Raw genomic sequence first — 14,798 nt, forward strand, 5'->3', positions numbered from 1 at the left:
GAATAGAAGCCTCACTGTGATTGCTTATGATCCCAGTTGCTGAATGGAAGGCTCACTGTGATTGGCTAAGAAGCCTGTTGGTGAATAGAAGGCTCACTGTGATTGGTTAAGGTGCCTGCGGGCGAATGGAAGGCTCACTGTGATTAGTTAAGAAGCCTGTCAGTGAATGGAAGCCTCATTGTGATTGGTTAAGATGTCTGTTGGTGAATGGAAGGCTCACTGTGATTGGTTAAGAAGCCTGTCAGTGAATGGAAGCCTCATTTTGATTGGTTAAGATGTCTGTTGGTGAATGGAAGGCTCACTGTGATTGGTTAAGAAGCATGTCGATGAATTCATTCAGCCCCTCGATCCCATTCCGCCATCCTATCCCCCAGGAACAGGAGGAGGCCATTCAGCCCCTCGATCCCATTCCACCTTCAATCCCCCAGGAACAGGAGGAGGCCATTCAGCCCCTCAATCCCATTCCGCCTTTTATCCCCCCAGGAACAGGAGGAGGCCATTCAGCCCCTCAATCCCATTCCGCCTTCTATCCCCCCAGGAACAGGAGGAGGCCATTCAGCCCCTCGATCCCATTCCGCCATCCTATCCCCCCGGGAACAGGAGGAGGCCATTCAGCCCCTCGATCCCATTCCACCATCCTGTCCCCCAGGAACAGGAGGAGGCCATTCAGCCCCTCGATCCCATTCCACCATCCTATCCCCCCGGGAACAGGAGGAGGCCATTCAGCCCCTCGATCCCATTCCACCATCCTATCCCCCAGGAACAGGAGGAGGCCACTCAGCCCCTCGATCCCATTCCACCATCCTGTCCCCCAGGAACAGGAGGAGGCCATTCAGCCCCTCGATCCCATTCCACCATCCTGTCCCCCAGGAACAGGAGGAGGCCATTCATCCCTTCGAACCTCTGCTTGCTTTTTGAAAGAGCGATCTGTGCCCCTTCCCATCTCTATGCTCCCCGGCCTCATAGCCCTTGTACACCTCATCTGGTCCCCCGTCCCAAACTCTTGGTCCCTGATCCCAGAGTCCCCACACCCTTCCCTACCACCCCCCCACACCTCCCCCACCCATCCAACCATCTTCTTCACCCCCAAAATTAGGTCACAGCTGGGATATTATCTCAGGCAGCACCTTCCAAACCCACGACCTCTACCATCTAGAAGGACGAGGGCAGCAGACACATGGGGAACACCACCACCTGGAAGTTCCCCTCCGAGCCCCTCACCCATCCCGACTTGGAAATATATCGGCCGTGAGTGAGGAGTGTTAGTGAGGGAGAGTGTGAGTGAGGAGGGAGAGTGAGTTGAGTGAGGGGGGAGAATGAGTGAGTGTGAGTGAGTGAGGGAGAGCGAGGTGAGAGAGTGAAGAGGGAGAATGAGGTAGAGAGTGAGAGTGAAGGAGTGAGTGAAGACTCATGAGGAGGGAGGGTGAGTGAGTGAGGGAGAGAATGAGTGATTGATAGAGTGTGAGGGAGAGTGAGTGAGGAGAGTGCGTGTGAGTGAAGGAGGGAAAGCGAGGGAGAGAGTGAGTGAGGGAGAGAGTGAGTGAGGGAGAGAGAGAGTGATAGAGTGTGAGGTAGAGTGAGTGAGATTGAGCGTGTGAGGAGGTTTAGTGAGGAGGGGGTGTGAGTGAGGGAGAGAGTGAGTGAGGGAGAGAGTGAGTGAGGGAGAGAGTGATAGAGTGTGAGGTAGAGTGAGTGAGACTGAGCGTGTGAGGAGGTTTAGTGAGGAGGGGGTGTGAGTGAGGGAGGGAAGGTGAGGGAGGGAGAGTGAATGAGTGTTTTATTTATTCAGGGGATGTGGGTGTCGCTAGCTAGACCAACATTTATTGTCCATCCCTAATTGTCCTTGAGTGAGTGAGGGAGAGTGAGTGAGTGAGTGAGTGAGTGAGTGAGTGAGTGAGTGAGTGAGTGAGTGAGTGAGTGAGTGAGTGAGTGAGTGTGAGTGATAGGATAAGTGAGTGAGTGGTTGGGTGAGTGACGGAGAGTGAGTGAGAGTCTGGTGAGTGAGTGAGTGATAGAGTGAGTGACCAAGGAAGGAAAGTGAGTGAGAGTGAGTGAGGAGAGTGAGTGAGAGCGGAGGGAGAGTGAGTGCAAGTGTGTGTGAGTGAAGGAGAGTGAGTGTGTGAGGACAGTAAGTGAGGAGGGAGAGTGAGTGAGGGAGGGAGAGTGAGTGAGGGAGGGAGAATGAGTGTGAGTGTGTGAGTGAGGAAGAGAATGATTGAGTGATAGAGTGTGAGGGAGAGTGAATATGTGAGGACAGTGAGTGAGGAGGGAGAGTGAGTGAGGGAGGGAGAATGAGTGTGTGTGTGAGTGAGTGAGGGAGAGTGAGTGTGTGAGGACGGTGAGTGAGGAGGGAGAGTGAGTGAGGGAGGGAGAATGAGTGTGAGTGTGTGAGTGAGTGAGGAAGAGAATGATTGAGTGATAGAGTGTGAGGGAGAGTGAGTGTGTGAGGACAGTGAGTGAGGAGGGAGAGTGTGAGGGAGGGAGAATGAGTGAGTGTGTGAGTGAGTGAGGGAGAGTGAGTGTGTGAGGACAGTGAGTGAGGAGGGAGAGTGAAAGTGAGTGAGGGACAATGAGTGGGGGGAGAGTGCGTGAGTTTTTTATTTATTCATGGGGTGTGGGTGTCGCTGGCTAGATAGAGTGAGTGTGTGTGACTGAGGGAGTGAGAGTGAGTGACTGAGGGAGATGGTGGCGAGTCAGTGAGTGAGTAACTGAGGGAGTGCGTGAGTGATGAGTGAGTGAGCAACTGAGGGAGTGAGAGTGAGTGACTGACTGAGGGTGTGAGTGGTGAGTCATTGAGTGAGTGTGACAGTGAGTGAGTGATGAGTGAGTGTGAGAGACTGAGTGAGAGTGAGTGACTGACAGAGTGAGCTGTAAGTGAGAGTGAGTGAGTGAGTGTGAGTGATTGAGAGAGTGTGAGTGATTGAGAGTGTGAGTGATGAGGGAGTGAGTGTGAAAGTGAGTGAGTGACTGAGGGATTGTGTGGTGAGTGAGAGTGAGTGAGAGAGTGAGTGAGAGTGAGTGAGTGACTGAGGGAGTGAGTGAGAGTGAGTGAGCGGTGAATGACTGAGTGAGGGAGTGAATGAGTGACAGAGTGCGTGAGTAAGTCAGTGAATAAGGCCATTCAGCCCCTTGATCTTACTCCACCATCCTATCCCCGGGAACAGGTGGAGGCCATTCAGCCCCTCGAACCCACTGTCAGTGAGTGAGTGAGTCAGTGTGAGTTAGAGAGTGAATGAGTGACAGTCAGTGAGTGAGGAGCGAGTGATGAGTGAGTGAGCGACTGAGGGAGTGTGTGGTGAGTGAGAGTGACCGAGTGGCTGAAGGAGTGAGTGGTATGTGAGAGTGAGTGACTGAGTGTGAGTGAGTGGTATGTGAGTGTGAGTGACTGAGTGAGTGGGTGAGTGAGTGGGTGAGTGAGTGAGTGAGAGTGAGTGAGTGAGGGAGTGACAGAGAGTGAGTGACTGAGTGAGTGAGTGTGAGTGACTGAGTGAGAGTGAGTGGTATGTGAGAGTGCGTGACTGAGTGAGTGAGTGAGTGAGTGAGTGAGTGAGTGAGTGAGTGAGTGAGTGAGTGAGTGAGTGAGTGTGAGTGAGTTAGTGTGTGCGACAGAGAGTGAGTGGGTGACTGTGAGTGAATGAGATTGAGTGAGTGAGTGAGTGAGAGTGAGTGAGTGACTGAGTGAGAGTGAATGGTAGGTGAGAGCGAGTGACTGAGTGAGTGAATGAGTGAGTGTCTGTGTGTGACAGAGAGTGAGTGAGTGACTGAGTGAGTGAGTGAGAGTGAGTGAGTGACTGAGTGAGAGTGAGTGTGTGCAACAGAGAGTGAGTGACTGAGTGTGAGTGTGTGAGTGAGTGACTGAGTGAGAGAGTGAGGGAGTGAGAGAGAGTGAGTGAGTGCGAGTGAGTGAGTGCGAGTGAGTGAGTGAGTGAGTGTGAGTGAGTGAGTGTGAGTGAGTGAGTGTGAGTGAGTGAGTGAGTGTGAGTGAGAGAGAGTGAGTGACTGAGGGAGAGTGAGTGACTGAGGGAGAGTGAGTGACTGAGTGAGAGTGAGTGAGAGAGAGAGTGAGTGTGAGTGAGTGAGTGAAAGAGAGTGAGTGACTGAGTGAGAGTGAGTGAGTGAGGGAGTGACAGAGAGCGAGTGGCTGAGGGAGTGAGTGAGAGTGAGGGAGTGAGTGAGAGTGAGAGAGAGAGTGAGTGAGTGAGAGTGAGTGACTGAGGGAGAGTGAATGGCTGAGGGAGTGAGTGAGAGTGAGGGAGTGAGAGAGTGAGTGAGTGAGTGAGGGAGAGTGAGTGGCTGAGGGAGAGTGAGTGGCTGAGGGAGTGAGAGGGAGTGAGAGTGAGTGGCTGAGGGAGTGAGTGAGAGTGAGTGGCTGAGGGAGTGAGAGGCTGTGCGAGTCCCGAGTGGAGGTGCTGTCTGCCTCGGGGAATGGAGGAGGGATGGACACTCAGTGACCCTGTGAATAATGGGCATTGTTAGACAGACAGAGATTGGTGCTGACCACAGCTGCATTGCCGCCTGACTGAGCAGCACGTACAGTACACACACTCTCACTCGCTCAGGCTCTGTCGCACACTCACACACTCACTCTCACTCGCTCAGGCTCTGTCGCACACTCACACTCACTCACTCACTCTCACTCAGGCTCTGTCGCACACTCACACACTCACTCACTCTCGCTCAGGCTCTGTCGCACACTCACACTCACCCACTCTCACTCGCTCAGGCTCTGTCGCACACACACACTCACTCTCACTCGCTCAGGCTCTGTCGCACACTCACTCACTCACTCTCACTCGCTCAGGCTCTGTCGCACACTCACTCACACACCCACTCTTGCTCAGGCTCTGTCGCACACTCACACACTCACTCACTCTCACTCGCTCAGGCTCTGTCGCACACTCACACTCACTCACTCACTCTCACTCGCTCAGGCTCTGTTGCACACTCACTCACACACCCACTCTTGCTCAGGCTCTGTCGCACACTCACTCACTCTCACTCGCTCAGGCTCTGTCGCACACTCACTCTCACTCGCTCAGGCTCTGTTGCACACTCACACACTCACTCTCACTCGCTCAGGCTCTGTCGCACACTCACACTCACTCACTCACTCTCGCTCGCTCAGGCTCTGTCGCACACTCACACACTCACCCTCGCTCGCTCAGGCTCTGTCGCACACTCACACACACTCTCACTCGCTCAGGCCCTGTCGCACACTCACACACTCACTCTCACTCGCTCAGGCTCTGTCGCACACTCACATACTCACTCTCGCTCACTCAGGCTCTGTCACACACTCACACACTCACTCTCACTCGCTCAGGCTCTGTCGCACACTCACATACTCACTCTCGCTCACTCAGGCTCTGTCGCACACTCACACACTCACTCTCACTCTCTCAGGCTCTGTTGCACACTCACTCTCACTCGCTCAGGCTCTGTTGCACACTCACACACTCACTCACTCTCGCTCAGGCTCTGTCGCACACTCACACACTCACTCACTCTCGCTCAGGCTCTGTCGCACACTCACACACTCACTCACTCTCACTCGCTCGCTCAGTCTCTGTCGCATACTCCCACACTCTCACTCGCTCAGGCTCTGTCGCACACTCACACACTCACTCTCACTCGTTCAGTTTCTGTCGCACACTCACACACTCACTCACTCTCACCTGCACAGGCTCTGTTGCACACTCACACACTCACTCACTCATTCTCGCTCACTCAGTTTCTGTCGCACACTCACACACACTCACTCACTCTCACTCGCTCAGGCTCTGTCGCACACTCACACACTCACTCTCACTCGTTCAGTTTCTGTCGCACACTCACACACTCACTCACTCTCACCTGCACAGGCTCTGTTGCACACTCACACTCACTCACTCACTCTCGCTCACTCAGGCTCTGTTGCACACTCACTCGCTCACTCTCACTCGCTCACTCTCACTCGCTCAGGCTCTGTCGCACACTCACACTCACACTCACTCACTCTAACTCACTCAGTCTCTGTCTCACACTCACACACTCACTCACTCTCACTCGCTCGCTCACTCTCACTCACTCACTCACTCTCGCTCGCTCAGGCTCTGTCGCACACTCACACTCACACATTCACTCACTCTCACTCGCTCAGGCTCTGTCGCACACTCACACACTCACTCTCGCTCACTCAGGCTCTGTCGCACACTCACACACTCACTCTCACTCACTCAGGCTCTGTCGCACACTCACAGACTCTCACTCTCACTTGCTCAGGCTCTGTCGCACACTCACACTCTCACTCACTCTCACTCACTCAGGCTCTGTCACACACTCACACACTCGCTCGCTCAGTCTCTGTCGCACACTCAAACACTCACTCACTCTCGCTCGTTCAGGCTCTGTCACACACTCACACACTCACTCTCACTCTCGCTCACTCAGGCTCTGTCGCACACTCACTCACTCTCGCTCAGGCTCTGTCGCACACTCACACTCACTCACTCACTCACTCTCGCTCAGGCTCTGTCGCACACTCACACACTCACTCACTCTCACTCGCTCGCTCAGTCTCTGTCGCATACTCCCACACTCTCACTCGCTCAGGCTCTGTCGCACACTCACACACTCACTCTCACTCGTTCAGTTTCTGTCGCACACTCACACACTCACTCACTCTCACCTGCACAGGCTCTGTTGCACACTCACACACTCACTCACTCATTCTCGCTCACTCAGTTTCTGTCGCACACTCACACACACTCACTCACTCTCACTCGCTCAGGCTCTGTCGCACACTCACACACTCACTCTCACTCGTTCAGTTTCTGTCGCACACTCACACACTCACTCACTCTCACCTGCACAGGCTCTGTTGCACACTCACACTCACTCACTCACTCTCGCTCACTCAGGCTCTGTTGCACACTCACACACACTCACTCAGTCTCACTCGCTCAGGCTCCGTTGCACACTCACACTCACTCACTCTCGCTCGTTCAGTTTCTGTCGCACACTCACACACTCACTCACTCTCACTCGCTCAGGCTCTGTTGCACACTCACACTCACTCACTCACTCTCGCTCACTCAGGCTCTGTTGCACACTCACTCGCTCACTCTCACTCGCTCACTCTCACTCGCTCAGGCTCTGTCGCACACTCACACACTCACTCACTCTCACTCGCTCGCTCACTCTCACTCACTCACTCACTCTCGCTCGCTCAGGCTCTGTCGCACACTCACACTCACACATTCACTCACTCTCACTCGCTCAGGCTCTGTCGCACACTCACACACTCACTCTCGCTCACTCAGGCTCTGTCTCACACTCACACACTCACTCACTCTCACTCGCTCGCTCACTCTCACTCACTCACTCACTCTCGCTCGCTCAGGCTCTGTCGCACACTCACACTCACACATTCACTCACTCTCACTCGCTCAGGCTCTGTCGCACACTCACACACTCACTCTCGCTCACTCAGGCTCTGTCGCACACTCACACACTCACTCTCACTCACTCAGGCTCTGTCGCACACTCACACACTCACTCTCACTCACTCAGGCTCTGTCGCACACTCACACACTCACTCTCACTCACTCAGGCTCTGTCGCACACTCACAGACTCTCACTCTCACTTGCTCAGGCTCTATCGCACACTCACACTCTCACTCACTCTCACTCACTCAGGCTCTGTCACACACTCACACACTCGCTCGCTCAGTCTCTGTCGCACACTCAAACACTCACTCACTCTCGCTCGTTCAGGCTCTGTCACACACTCACACACTCACTCTCGTTCGCTCGCTCAGTCTCTGTCGCACACTCACACACTCACTCTCACTCTCGCTCACTCAGGCTCTGTCGCACACTCACTCACTCTCACCTGCACAGGCTCTGTCGCACACTCACACTCACTCACTCACTCACTCATTCTCGCTCACTCAGGCTCTGTCGCACACTCACACACACTCACTCACTCTTGCTCGCTCAGTCTCTGTCACACACTCACACTCACTCTCGCTCACTCAGGCTCTGTCGCACACTCACACTCACTCACTCTCGCTCGTTCAGTTTCTGTCGCACACTCACACACTCACTCACTCCCACCTGCACAGGCTCTGTTGCACACTCACACTCACTCACTCACTCTCGCTCACTCAGGCTCTGTCGTATACTCACATTCACACACTCACTCTCACTTGCTCAGGCTCTGTCGCACACTCACACTCACACACTCACTCTAACTCACTCAGTCTCTGTCTCACACTCACACACTCGCTCACTCTCACTCGCTCGCTCACTCTCACTCACTCACTCTCGCTCGCTCAGGCTCTGTCGCACACTCACACTCACACATTCACTCACTCTCACTCGCTCAGGCTCTGTCGCACACTCACACACTCACTCACTCTCACTCGCTCAGGCTCTGTCGCACACTCACACACTCACTCACTCTCACTCGCTCAGGCTCTGTCGCACACTCACATACTCACTCTAACTCACTCAGTCTCTGTCTCACACTCACACACTCGCTCACTCTCACTTGCTCAGGCTCTGTCGCACACTCACTCACTCACTCACTCTCGCTCAGGCTCTGTCTCACACTCACACACTCACTCACTCTCGCTCGCTCGCTCACTCTCACTCACTCGCTCACTCTCGCTTGCTCAGGCTCTGTCGCACACTCACACTCACACATTCACTCACTCTCACTTGCTCAGGCTCTGTTGCACACTCACACACTCACTCACTCTAACTCACTCAGTCTCTGTCGAACACACACACTCACACACTCACCCTAACTTACTCAGTCTCTGTCTCACACTCACACACTCGCTCACTCTCACTCGCTCAGGCTCTGTCGCACACTCACACACTCTCGCTCGCTCAGGCTCTGTCACACACACACACTCACTCACTCACTCTCACTCGCTCACTCTCACTCTCACTCGCTCAGGCTCTGTCGCACACTCACTCACTCTCGCTCAGTCAGGCTCTGTCGCACACTCGCACACTCACTCACTCTCGCTCAGTCAGGCTCTGTTGCATACTCACACACTCACTCACTCTCACTCGCTCACACTCATTCGATCACTCTCGCTCGCTCAGGCTCTGTCGCACACTCACACTCACTCACTCAGGCTCTGTCGCACACTCACACTCACTCACTCGCTCAGGCTCTGTCGCACACTCACACTCTCACTCACACACTCACTCACTCTCACTCGCTCAGTCTCTGTCGCACACTCACACTCGCTCACTCTCGCTCACTCAGGCTCTGTCGCACACTCACACATTCACTATCACTCACTCGCTCACTCTCACTCGCTCACTCACTCTCGCTCGCTCAGGCTCTGTCGCACACTCACACACTCACTCTCGCTCGCTCAGGCTCTGTCGCACACTCACTCACTCACTCTCTCTCACTCGCTCACTCTCACTCGTTCAGGCTCTGTCGCACACTCACACCCTCACTCACACACTCACTCTCTCTCACTCGCTCAGGCTCTGTCGCACACTCTCACTCACACACTCACTCACTCTCACTCGCTCACTCTCCGTCGCACACTCACACACTCTCACTCACAATCTCTGTCACACTCACTCACTCACTCTCACTCACTCAGTCTCTGTCGCACACACACACTCACTCACTCTCGCTCAGTCTCTGTCGCACACTCACACACTCACTCACTCTCACTCACTCAGTCTCTGTCGCACACACACACTCACTCTCGCTCCCTCAGGCTCTGTCGCTCACTCACTCACTCTCTCTCACTCGCTCACTCTCACTCGTTCAGGCTCTGTCACACACTCACACCCTCACTCACACACTCACTCTCTCTCATTCACTCACTCAGTCTCTGTTGCACACCCTCACTCACACACACACTGACTCTCACTCGTTCACTCTCTGTCGCACACTCACACTCACACATTCATTCACTCTCACTCGCTCAGGCTCTGTCGCACACTCACACACTCACTCACTCTCACTCACTCAGTCTCTGCCGCACACTCACACACTCACTCACTCTCACTCAGGCTCTGTCGCACACTCAGACACTCACTCTCGCTCACCCAGGCTCTGTTGCACACTCACACTCACTCACTCTCTCTCCCTCGCTCACTCTCACTCATTCAGGCTCTGTCGCACACTCACACCCTCACTCACACACTCACTCTCTCTCACTCGCTCAGTCTCTGTTGCACACTCTCACTCACACACTCACTCACTCTCACTCGCTCACTCTGTCGCACACTCATTCACTCTCACTCACTCAGTCTCTGTCACACACTCACTCACACTCACTTGCTCAGTCTCTGTCGCACACTCACACACTCACTCACTCTCACTCAGTCTCTGTCGCACACTCACACACTCTCACTCACTCTCACTCGCTCAGTCTCTGTCGCACACTCACACACTCACTCACTCTCACTCACTCAGTCTCTGTCACACACACACACAGTCTCACTCACACACACACACTCTCACTCTTACTCATTCTCTGTTGCATACACACACTCTCACTCACTCTCTGTCACACACAGGACACACTCACTCTCTGTCACACACACACACTCTCACTCACTCTCTGCCACACGCACACACACACTCTGTCACACAAACACTCTCTGTCACACATAGACTCTCTCACTCTCGGTCACGCACACTGTCACTCTGTCACACATAGACACTCTCACTCTCTGTCACACAAACACTCTCTGTCACACATAGACACACTCACTCTCTGTCACACACACACTCTCACTCACTCTCTGTCACACATAGACACACTCACTCTCTGTCACACATAGACACACTCACTCTCTGTCACGCACGCTCTCACTCTGTCACACACACACACTCACCCTCACACACACTCACTCTCACAAACTCAAACTCACACACTCACTCACTCTCTGTCACACACACACTCTCACTCACTCTCTGCCACACGCACACACACACTCTGTCACACAAACACTCTCTGTCACACATAGACTCTCTCACTCTCGGTCACGCACACTGTCACTCTGTCACACATAGACACTCTCACTCTCTGTCACACAAACACTCTCTGTCACACACACACACTCTCACTCACTCTCTGTCACACATAGACACACTCACTCTCTGTCACACAAACACTCTCTGTCACACATAGACACACTCACTCTCTGTCACACACACACTCTCACTCACTCTCTGTCACACATAGACACACTCACTCTCTGTCACACATAGACACACTCACTCTCTGTCACGCACGCTCTCACTCTGTCACACACACACACTCACCCTCACACACACTCACTCTCACAAACTCAAACTCACACACTCACTCACTCTCTGTCACACACACACTCTCACTCACTCTCTGCCACACGCACACACACACTCTGTCACACATAGGCACTCACTCTCGGTCACACACAGACACTCACTCTCGGTCACACACACACTCACCCTCACTCACACACTCACTCTCACAAACTCAAACTCACACTCTCACTCACTCTCTGTCACACGCACACACACACACTCTCTTACTCACACAGTCTCGAACTTACACGTCCACGCTTACTCAATCTTGCACACACCCTTCTCCTTCCAATGTCTCGCCCTCTCAGGGCGATCAAAGTCCACAAACTGGTTTGACCAGTGCTTACACCCCAAAGCAGAATGCCACACGAACACGTCCCTCCCATGCACCTTGCTGAGGGCATTCACACTCCCTCTTGCTGCCTCTGCTTATCGCGCCAGGGCTTAACCCCCAGGGACTGAGAGCATGGATCAGTGCTGCCTACTGCTCCTCTCGGTGGCTGCAGGTTACATCCTCACCTCCCTCTACCTCCTCAGGAACCCCAGGCTACTGCACGGCAGGAAATCGCTGCAATTCGACTGCAGGCACATCTCACACCGGGGAGGTAAGTGTGGCTGGGAAGGGGCGTGAGGGACGGAGGGCGGAGGAGAGTGCGAAAGGTCAGGTCACCCCCCCCCCACATCCCGAACTCCGCTCGCCCCCACCCCGTGTCCGAACTCGCGCCGAGTCCCCTTCACCCCTCACCCCACCCTGTATCTCGCAGACCCCACACTGGCTCCCGGTCCCCGGCAACCCCTCCATTGTCAAACTCACACCCTCGTTTTCAAATCCCCTCACTCCCCCCTCCCTATCTCTGTAACCTCCTCCAGCCCCTACACCCCTCCCTATCTCTGTAACCCCCTCCAGCCCCTACACCCCTCCCTATCTCTGTAACCTCCTCCAGCCCCTACACCCCTCCCTATCTCTGTAACCTCCTCCAGCCCCTACACCCTCCCTATCTCTGTAACCTCCTCCAGCCCCTACACCCCTCCCTATCTCTGTAACCTCCTCCAGCCCCTACACCCCTCCCTATCTCTGTAACCTCCTCCAGCCCCTACACCCCTCCCTATCTCTGTAACCTCCTCCAGCCCCTACAACCCTCCCTATCTCTGTAACCTCCTCCAGCCCCTACACCCCTCCCTATCTCTGTAACCTCCTCCAGCCCCTACACCCCTCCCTATCTCTGTAACCTCCTACAGCCCCTACAACCCTCCCTATCTCTGTCACCTCCTCCAGCCCCTACACCCCTCCCTATCTCTGTAACCTCCTCCAGCCCCCTACACCCCTCCCTATCTCTGTAACCTCCTCCAGCCCCTACACCCCTCCCTATCTCTGTAACCTCCTCCAGCCCCCTACACCCTCCCTATCTCTGTAACCTCCTCCAGCCCCTACACCCCTCCCTATCTCTGTAACCTCCTCCAGCGCCCTACAGCCCTCCCTATCTCTGTAACCTCCTCCAGCCCCGACGACCCTCTTGAGATCCCTGCGCTCCTCCCATTTCGGCGTCTTGAGCATGCACCCTACCGATACCCATCGCTTTGCCATTGGTGTGGGTTCTGGGAGGGGTCTCACTGTGGGTGTCTAAGGCAGGAGGGAGGGGGAGGGGGTTATGGTGTGGTCACTGTGGGGTAAAAGAGGGGGGGTTAAAATGGTTTCTCATTCTCTCTTTTCCTCCATTAGGGTCCGGTGAGCGGATCGAGAACACAATGGAGGCTTTCCACAAGTGAGTTCACCCCCTTAATCCCCTCAACCCCCCTCAACTCCTCACTCACTACCCCCTCCCATTCACCACCACTCTGATTGGTCACTGGACCCGCCCTCTCTCTCTCTGTCTCTCTCTCTTTAATAGTCCCTGTGATTGGTCGCTGGACCCGCTCGCTCTCTCTCTCTCTCTCTCTCTCTATTAGTCCCTGTGATTGGTCGCTGGACCTACCTCTCTCTCTCTCTCTCTCTCTAATAGTCCCTGGGATTGGTCGCTTGACCCTCCCTCTCTCTCTCTCTCTCTATTAGTCCCTGTGATTGGTCGCTGGACCTACTCTCTCTCTCTCTCTCTCTAATAGTCCCTGGGATTGGTCGCTTGACCCTCCCTCTCTCTCTCTCTCTATTAGTCCCTGTGATTGGTCACTTGACCCTCTCTCTCTCTCTCTCTCTCTCTCTAATAGTCCCTGTGATTGGTCACTGGACCTACTCTCTCTCTCTCTCTCTCTCTCTAATAGTCCCTGGGATTGGTCGCTTGACCCTCCCTCTCTCTCTCTCTCTCTAATAGTCCTGGGATTGGTCGCTTGACCCTCCCTCTCTCTCTCTCTCTCTATTAGTCTCTGTGATTGGTCACTTGACCCTCTCTCTCTCTGTCTCTCTAATAGTCCCTGTGTTTGGTCACTGGACCCTCTCTCTCTGTCTCTCTAATAACCCCTGTGATTGGTCACTGGACCCACTCTCTCTCTCTCTCTCTAATAACCTCTATGATTGGTCGCTTGACCCGCTCTCTCTCTCTCTCTCTCTCTGTCTCTCTCTAATAACCCCTGTGATTGGCCGCTTGACCCGCTCTCTCTCTCTCTCTCTCTCTAATAACCCCTGTGATTGGCCGCTTGACCCGCTATCTCTCTCTCTCTCTCTCTCTCTGTCTCTCTAATTACCTCTGTGATTGGTCGCTGGGCACTCTCTGTATTGAATAACCCCTGTGATTGGTCGCTGGACCCTCTCTGTATTGAATAACCCCTGTGATTGGTCGCTGGGCACTCTCTGTATTGAATAACCCCTGTGATTGGTCGCTGGACCCTCTCTGTATTGAATAACCCCTGTGATTGGTCGCTGGACCCTCTCTGTATTGAATTAACCCTGTGATTGGTCACTGGACCCTCTCTGTATTGAATTACCCTGTGATTGGTCGCTGGACCCTCTCTGTATTGAATTACCCCTGTGATTGGTCACTGGACCCTCTCTGTATTGAATTAGCCCTGTGATTGGTCGCTGGACCCTCTCTGTATTGAATTAGCCCTGTGATTGGTCGCTGGACCCTCTCTGTATTGAATAACCCCTGTGATTGGTCACTGGACCCTCTCTGTATTGAATTACCCCTGTGATTGGTCGCTGGACCCTCTCTGTATTGAATTACCCCTGTGATTGGTCGCTGGAGCCTCTCCCTATTGAATTACCCTGTGATTCTCAGAGATATGCATTGTTTCATCCCCAGCGCTCTGGCGTGTAGCACAGATATGCTGGAACTCGATTGTCACATGACACACGATGGTCAGGTGGTTGTGTCACATGATGAGAACCTACTGCGCCAAACTGGAGAAAACGTCAACATCGCAGACCTGGATTATGCAGTGAGTATGTGGGCGGACCCGTACCCCGGGGAGAGGCTGTACCCGTACCCCGGGGAGAGTCGCTGCCGTGCCCCGGGGAGAGTCGCTGCCCGTGCCCCGGGGAGAGTCG

At 54.1% G+C, this 14,798-nt stretch overlaps 1 protein-coding gene across 1 annotated transcript; it reads left to right on the forward strand.

Annotated features, from left to right (window-relative positions):
* Positions 1–11,690: 11,690 nt before the first annotated feature.
* LOC144678526 (lysophospholipase D GDPD1-like) lies at positions 11,691–14,689 on the forward strand (the record flags this gene model as incomplete). Its single annotated transcript, XM_078538277.1, has 3 exons — positions 11,691–11,925; positions 13,041–13,083; positions 14,554–14,689. Coding segments are annotated over exons 1-3 (318 nt in total), but the record flags the coding sequence as incomplete, so codon positions are not given.
* Positions 14,690–14,798: the final 109 nt, after the last annotated feature.

This window comes from Cetorhinus maximus, unplaced genomic scaffold, assembly GCF_964194155.1.
Source record: "Cetorhinus maximus unplaced genomic scaffold, sCetMax3.hap1.1 HAP1_SCAFFOLD_4525, whole genome shotgun sequence".
Classification (NCBI taxonomy): Eukaryota; Metazoa; Chordata; class Chondrichthyes; order Lamniformes; family Cetorhinidae; genus Cetorhinus; species Cetorhinus maximus.